This window comes from Apaloderma vittatum, unplaced genomic scaffold (assembly GCF_000703405.1).
Source record: "Apaloderma vittatum isolate BGI_N311 unplaced genomic scaffold, ASM70340v1 scaffold29558, whole genome shotgun sequence".
Lineage (NCBI taxonomy): Eukaryota > Metazoa > Chordata > Aves > Trogoniformes > Trogonidae > Apaloderma > Apaloderma vittatum.
In genome coordinates, this window is record NW_009730651.1 from 1 (window position 1) to 7,881 (window position 7,881).

The 7,881-nt window shown below is 40.2% G+C and overlaps 1 protein-coding gene across 2 annotated transcripts; it reads right to left on the reverse strand.

The window, feature by feature from the left end:
* Positions 1-911: 911 nt before the first annotated feature.
* Positions 912-7,563, reverse strand: LOC104278042 (heterogeneous nuclear ribonucleoprotein K-like). Of its 2 annotated transcripts, none has more exons than XM_009874887.1 (5): positions 7,501-7,563; positions 2,990-3,011; positions 2,830-2,912; positions 2,228-2,397; positions 912-1,430 (listed from the first exon to the last, which is right to left on the reverse strand). In XM_009874887.1, exons 1-5 carry the CDS (start codon positions 7,549-7,551, stop codon positions 1,397-1,399), a joined length of 360 nt encoding a protein of 119 aa, XP_009873189.1. In that variant the 5' UTR covers positions 7,552-7,563; the 3' UTR covers positions 912-1,396. The 2 variants fall into 2 exon arrangements, with proteins under 2 accessions (XP_009873189.1, XP_009873190.1); XM_009874888.1 differs by having other exon boundaries at positions 914-1,369.
* Positions 7,564-7,881: the final 318 nt, after the last annotated feature.

The window sequence follows — 7,881 nt, forward strand, 5'->3', positions numbered from 1 at the left end:
ACCTCTAGGCTCCTTGCCTTTCCCGTCAAATTTTAGCAGCAGCTGCTGGACCAGGTCAGGGACTACTCCACACCGTTAAAAAAAGCCAAATGAAATATTCTACAAACCAAGCGGGGGGGGGGGAACCCAACAAAACCGCCCCCCCAAACCCCAAGCCACACAGTAAAAGAACCCACGCTTAGTCCAAAACCATAGTTATCAACATGTGCAACACACCTTTGCATTTCAAAATGTTTTTATTCAGGAAGTGGAATTAAACCTTGTAAACTATAAATACAAATGCCAAGGTAATACATGAGATATCCAGAGGCTTTATATTTTAATTTTTCACAAGTAATTCCTACCAAGTTCAACATATAACAGGGAAACCAAACAAGTTTTAAGTTTTGCATACAACAAAAAACAAATTACAGAGTTAGATACTGTCGATTTGCCAATTTGTAAGAATTTCTACCTCATACAAATGAAAGCTCAGAAAACTATAATTCTTTCAGTAATAGTACAGCAACTGTCATTTCTAACAGTGTTATCTGCATTAAGCAAGCTGTCTATAACCAGGTGTACATTACCAGTTTATTCAGTGACATCACAAAGTTTTAAAAGTATTTTATTTATATATACTGTCACCAATATATATATGTACTGCAGAGGGCTAAACACTTGCAAAAATGTCCAAGTTTTACGCAACATTTGCATGAATATTTTTGTGGGTTTTTTCCCCAAACAGCAGAGCCATTGTTTTCAAAACAATTTCTTTAATCTGTCCAAAAACCCCACACAACTTCATCGGTATGAATGAAACATTACAGTAACATTCATTTATGTGGGGGGAACAAAAAAGAAAAAAAAAAGGGGTGTATCCATTTTACATATTACCATATGTATATCTGAATAAAAATGACCACCAAGAATAGGTTCACTAAATTTATTTAAAAATCATGTTTCTTACAAAAGAGCATTACATTCTGCACACTGCTCTCAAAGGATGCCAGGGACATTTGGACTTCCATACTCTCCCTCCTTCAAAAAAAGATACAGTGTATGTAAAGTAGGGTGTTCACAACAGTTACAGAAAAACATTACAATTTACCACCAACAATGAACAAAAATTAAATTCACTCTCTCTGCTGCTGCCTTAAAATCTCAATGTTAGTCTCGTGCGCCCTTTCCCTCCCCCCATGTATTTGTAAGGAGCTAAAACATTACATCTGGTGGACAGCAAAGATTCCACTACACCTCAAATGCAGAACACCTATGAAGCAGAGGAATGTTGGCTTTTTAAACAGAAGCAGATAAAAAAAAAAAGGGGTGCAGGACTCCTTCAGTTCTTCACTAGTCTTAGAAAAACTTTCCAGAATACTGCTTCACACTATAAAAAAGAAAAAATAATCTTGCATTAGAATCCTTCAACATCTGCATACTGCTTCACACTATAAAAGAAAAAGAAAAAAGCATGTATTAGAATGATGGACCATACATCTTGCATAAACATTCACAATGACATTCTTAGAGTAGATTAAATTAGAAATTTCTAATACATTTAAAAGTAAATATTAAAAAATATTAATGGCTAATAACTATAGGTACATTAATATATTTTAGGCACATTTAAATAGTACTGATCTACAGCCAAACATTCAAGTTAAAACACTAAACTCTGCGACAGCAGCCAAAGGGTTAATAAAGCAAAACTAATCAATATAAATCTGAAGCTGTTAATATTTGGCAGAGAATGCAAGATAAGGTCAACCAAGTGTGAAATGCTGCAGCACCAAATCATTTCAGCTTGTCCTGTAGAGGCATGGTCTGTGCCATATGGCAGACTGTGATTTGTTGTCAGTTTAGTTATCTAAAAACAACAAAATCACTAGTCTTCCACACAGAACTAGGCCAACATCCAATGAAATCTTCTACATTTTCTACAGGCTCTAAGCAATTTACTACAAGTACGTTTTTGGTTTGTTTTTTTTTGCAGCAGTTTTCACCAGAGAAATGAGTGGACTGCTTGGTTAAGGCGTCTTCCAGCAAGATTAGTTTTGAGGGTGTCTTCATTTTAATTAGAATGGAGAACAGCAGAGACTCAAGGCAGAACTACCACTGGAGAAGTTAGGTTCAAGTAGTTGCTTAAAACCTGCCTTCTAAAAACTGTATCACAGACAAGAGCAGCTTTAGCATGTACACGTCAGTTTAAAACTGACAACTCAGACAACATAAAACGTTAACTTGCCTGTTCTGCAGTAAATACTGTGCATTTTGTATCTGGTCCTGTGTTCCCGTAATAGTTATTATCCGATCTTCTGAGCCTTCTAATGGTTCATCAATTTTGATTGAAGCTCCTGACTCATGGCGTATTTGTTTGATTCTCTGGCCTCCCTTTCCAATAATAGATCCTGCCAGCTGCGGAAGAAAGCAAAGCATTCACTTTCTGATCAAATTCTTACTTCTAAGAACAGCTATGAAAATCACAGCAGTGTTTTGAGTAGCTTCCATAAGTTTAGTTAATAGAAGCTTATCCCTTCACAGCCTCAAGACATTCTCTGCAATATTAATTGTATAAACACACATGGAATAAAACTGGGAGAACTTGTTGCTCATTTGCAAAAACAAGTTGCGTAGATCATCTCTACTACTGAATCTTAACAATTAGTAAAATTATTTAGCGTGTTTCTGAAGTGAAGACACAAAACAAAACAAGAATAGGCTTCTGCTGATTTAGAAACACTTGTTTTATAATAGAAGTACTTATGAAGCACCTTAAATACTTATTATGCTGTGACTTTTTTTTGTAATGATTAAGAGAACACACAAGTTCAAATTAAGTCTACTTACATCTTTGGGAATTGTTACTTGTGTTGTGATGATGGGTCCACCAAGATCTCCGTATGAACCACGTCCCCCTGCGTAAGAATAATCTAATTTAAACAGATGCATCAAGTTCTTGAGTAATCACATAATGAAGTACATGTAAGGGTTCTATATGAACACTCACCATATCCAGAGCCACCCTCAAACTGTAAGAAAAAGAGAAAAAAAAATCACAACCTTAAATAGTGAATAGCCATGCTTCGTGAACATATTTTCATCTTGTTATCATACTTCCATCTCCTTAACTTTCAACCTATTTTATGCAAAAATCTCAATGCCCAACCTTACTATATGTGTCATCAAAGGCACACTGAGGTAAAATAGGGCAGACCAGAAACAAAAGGCGGGGGGGGTGGGTGGGTTATATTCCATTAACCTCTCATCCTGCCTTGTCAAAACTTTCAGGGGTGAGGTGTAAAATGACATGAAGGATCCAGCTATACCTGTTTACCAAGCAGTCTCATTAACTCAGCTGCTGGTAGACAGCTCTTGATCCTGATCTACTACTGACTCTTAGACTAAACTAACATTCAAATGAAAAGATCTGAGTATAGCCATATTAATGCTACCAATATAGCTCAGGAGAGACTCAAGCCTCCAGTTTTGGGACAAAAAAGTTTACCCAGTGACTGTCAATCCTCCTACTCCAGCTATGTTTTCATGAAAAATACTGCAAAGGTCTTAAGAAAAGCTTTGTAACTTGTCTCCCGCTCGGTCCCCTTGTGTTGCCTGTTCTAGCCAAGAGGTGGCGTCCCTGCCCATGACAGGGAGGTTGGACTAAATGATCTCTAAGGTCCCTTCCAGCCTAGGCCATTCTATGATTTTAATACCTTGTCTCGAGTCAGACTGTGCTACAATCCTTTGTATCTCAGAACAGATAAATCATGACATGAGTTATTTCTGTTCTGCTAAAGCCATTGTCATGTATTACGGCTGGGCCAGCCATTAAGTGAGTGACAGATACTCTCTAAACCCTCTCCTTCCACAAATGGGAAAGGGAAGAGAGTAAGGCAGAGAGACTTACAGTTTGACAAAGAACACCACAACAGCTTTAATAAACAATAATAGTACTAACAATGAAATAATTAAAGTTACGGAATATATACAAAGATATATAAACCCACTACTGAACTTAACTTTCCCCCCTTGACAGTAATCCCCACGGATGCTGCAGAGCAGGCATCACCAGTGAAGTCCCAGGCTCCGTGACAGCGAGGAACTGGATTGAAGAACTCAGGATCAAGGGTAGAAGAACAGAGAGCCCTACTCGGATACTGACCACTGAAGACGGCTTGACCCTCATGACCCCCTCAGCTTTACAACGAACATGACTTATATGGAATTCAATACCTCTGTCAGTTTTGCATCACTTGTCCTGTTGATTCCTCCCCAGAGGTGTGATTTTTTTTTACTTCCTTCTGACCCTTTTACTTCCCAGCACCCCCAACATGTTACAGAAGATCCAGCAGTGATCTTGGTCGCTACAGGAGTAAGTATAAGCAAGAGCTTTTCTGCATACCAATCCCAGGCAGTAACTGTAAACACTAGACGTTATCACTTCTAATAGCAGACACTGTCAGAAAACACACATGCTGTTGACTTCAGAAAGTGTCACCCCTCAGAAAAGACTAAGCTGAAAAGTAAATCCATTGAACAGAATTGGTTTTGTTTTAGCTCAGACAAAGGCAATCACCACATACCAAATCATTACAATGATTACTCCTGGCCTCTTTATTTTTCGAGTTTCTAGACCAGTATTTGATACCAAGTGCTTAATTTCATCTAGCGCCTTTTAAGTGCACAAGATTCCATTTTCATACTTTCCTATAGAAGCAGAAAATATGTACAGTTTTCCAGAATTTAACTTCTGGTAGACTGCTGGGGTAGCCTCCATGAGAAGAAGTCAGGGGCTGCCCCTGTGCCAAAATCAGTTCTAGCCAGCACCAAAATGGACCCACTGCCGCCTAAAGCAGAGATCATCAGCAAAGCCAGTGGCACCTCTGTGGTAACGTTTAAAAAAGGATAAAAATACCCCAGCAGGCACTGGTTGGGAGAGATGTGTGGGATATTTAGAGAACAGCAGACATATTTCGAACAAGCCAGACAGCCTGTTTTTAGACAAGTTTTAGGCCTCGCTTGACAAGAGTTTGTGAAGGACATTGTGAAGGTCACTAGCTGTGAGAATATGCTGAAGCAAAGAAAAACAAGGAGCTGTGGCTGGTGTATGTGACTGAAAACAGAAACAAACCCAGGATGCAGGTGGGGAGAACAAGAGCGAATCAGCAAAGGAAAACAGCGTGTGAACAGGAGCATGGACTGCGTGTGTTTGTTGTTAATAGCCAATCAATACAGAGCATTTAGAAAACAAGGACGTTGTGAACTGTATATAAACTGCGTTAATGCGTTAATAAAGTGGCATTTGCTTGATCACATTGATCGTCAGCAGTGTCCGTGACTTCCGCGTCAACAGAGATGAGTGAGGGCAGGGAGAAAAAGTGAAACAATCCCCCAGAGACCAGAGTGAAGGAGGAGGAAGAGGTGATCCAGGCACTGGAATGGAGATTCTCCTGCAGCCCTTGGAGAGAACCAGGCTGGAGCACATAACCACGCTGCAGCCCATGAAGGATGCTGTGCTGGGGGCAGGCAGATACGCCCTGAAGAAAGCCGCAGCCTATGGGAGAGCCTATGCAGCTGCAGGCATCTGGCAGTGGACCCACACTGGAGCAGTCTCCCCCTGAAGGACTGCTCCCCACAACAAGAACACGAGGTGCAACAGTTCTTCAAGAACTGCAATCCACTGGAAATACCATTTTATGATTCAATGATTTGAGGCATTCGTGAATGACTATACCCTAAGGCAGGGACCTCACAGTGGAGTAGAGGAATAGTGTGAGGAGGATGGAGCAGAGACAAAGTGTTATGAACTGACTGGAATCCGCTATTCCCCATCCACCCTGTGAGACTCGTGGTAGAGGACACCGAAGAGTAGAGAATGAAGAACTCAAGTTGAACTCAAGAAGTGAAGGGTCAGGAAAGGGCGTTTTTAGTTTTCCTTTGTTTCTCACCACGCTATTTTTGAGTGGCAATAAATTAATCTTCCCCGAGTCAACTCTGTTCTGCCCATAATGGAAACTAGAGTAGTAATAGATCTCCCTGACTTTATCATGAGCCACAAGCTTTTACATCTTACTTTCACTCCTTATCCTGCTAAAGAGGAATGAGAGAGCAGCTTAGTGGGCACCTGACAACTTCAACTAACCACGGCTACTTGTTCACAACAACTTTTCACAAAATATTTACTCAGACCAAAGAGTTAAGCTTATCCTCTGTCTCTAAGCAACCACTATCGTGTGATCAGGTTACTTAGCAGCAGATTGTAATGTAACACAATAAAGCTTATAGAGGACTCCAGAATAACAGAGAATGAAAGATTCTTCTCAGGATTTAATTGAGAGCCTGATCAGAGCAGTATACTGCAAACACGCAGACATATTGCTGTGATAGTTACTACAGGATCCCATCTTGGGCTACACTGTGTTAAAGAACAATCCTTGATCATTTCTGCCTCCCCAGACTACTGAACAGAAAATGAACCTGACAACAGCTAAGTTAAGCAATTACATTTGCTGTGTTTATGGAAGCCAAGAACTGACACTTAATACCTGCCAGCATTTCACTATCTTCTAGAAAGCGTGGACACCTGACAAACCTTGTAACTTCCCTTCTGCAAAACCTATCTGATCGAGTCATGTATTTTCAAATATGTTTCTGAGTAAAACATAGTTTATGTGCAAATGTTAAGTAAGAAGGTACTTTAATATTTGCTATTTAGGACACGAAAAACATGTTACAAAGTTAATACAAAATATATGTATCCTAAGTGCATCCATCTACAGTGCATTAGTGTCCTGGGTTTGACTAGGATGAGGTTAACTTGCACCAGGGGCTGGGAGGGAACATAGTCCGCATAGCCAAACTGAATCAGCCGTAGGGATGTTCCATACCATCCTGACTTCATGCACAGTATATATAAAGTGGGAGCTGCCTGTGGGAAGGGAGGCTTTAGCTTGGAACACACGAGCTGCAGCCTGCCCATTGGGCTCCAGGTGGTGAGAAGTTCGCTTTGTGCATCGCTTACATTTTATGTTATTTAGCTGGTATTGTTACTGTTGTTTCTCCTCTCTTTGTGTTGTACTATTAAACTGTTCTTAGCCCATGAGGTTTTACCTACTGCTCCTTCCTGGTTCTAGTCCCCATCCCCTGCCGGGAGTGGAGCGAGCAAGCAGGCAAGTGGTTCTTTGTTGCAGGCAGGGCAGCTGGCTCAAACAACAATTAGTTGTGGACAAAGTTACTATTTACAACATGAAAATGGGGCATAGAAGAGGTAAAAAGGTGTAGAAAAGCACCTCTCTTTTGGCTGTGCTGCTGCATGCTTCTGCATTTCAATTAACATTACCCACTTGCACATGACACACTGTTAAGACAAACTGCCAACAAATTCTGAGTCGGAAAGACAGCTTTATGATTTTTCAATAGGTGCAAGCTGCCACTGACTACGCTCAAGATCATGAAACTCCCATTACCACTTAACCTGTTCAACAACGCAGTTTTCAAAAGCAGGTTGAGCACACTCACCAACTCTGGTGGCTGCATGTCATCACAGGCATCCACGTGACACTGCATCATCTTCCAGACACAACGTAACAATAGAAAAAGAGGAAAGAAAACTAAATTAAGCCCATATCTTACAGACTTCTATATAACTTGCATATATCTACTTGCAAGCAAGTATCATGCACGCAGGTACAGAAAAACACTTACTCTCCAATAAAGACAAAGAAGTATGTGATTTAGATCACTTTCAACACTTGCTCTCTTTGAATTTCAATTTGAGGGAACTAAGTGGTCACACTCATTTTTTCAGCAAAGTTACAACATGCTTTTTTTTCCCACCCTCTGTTTTTTCCCACTTTCAAGTGCTGTTACATACATCAAAATCTTTCATTTCTGCTTCGT

Bases quoted from the DNA above. Each gene is read 5' to 3' on its own strand.
- LOC104278042 (XM_009874887.1), bottom strand. From the start codon at position 7,551: ATGATGCAGTGTCACGTGGATGCCTGTGATGACATGCAGCCACCAGAG. The intron at 3,012-7,500 runs GTGAGTGTGCTC...TTTTTCTTACAG, and splicing joins ACATGCAGCCACCAGAGTTG to TTTGAGGGTGGCTCTGGATA. The intron at 2,398-2,829 runs GTAAGTAGACTT...TTTCTTCCGCAG, and splicing joins AAGTAACAATTCCCAAAGAT to CTGGCAGGATCTATTATTGG.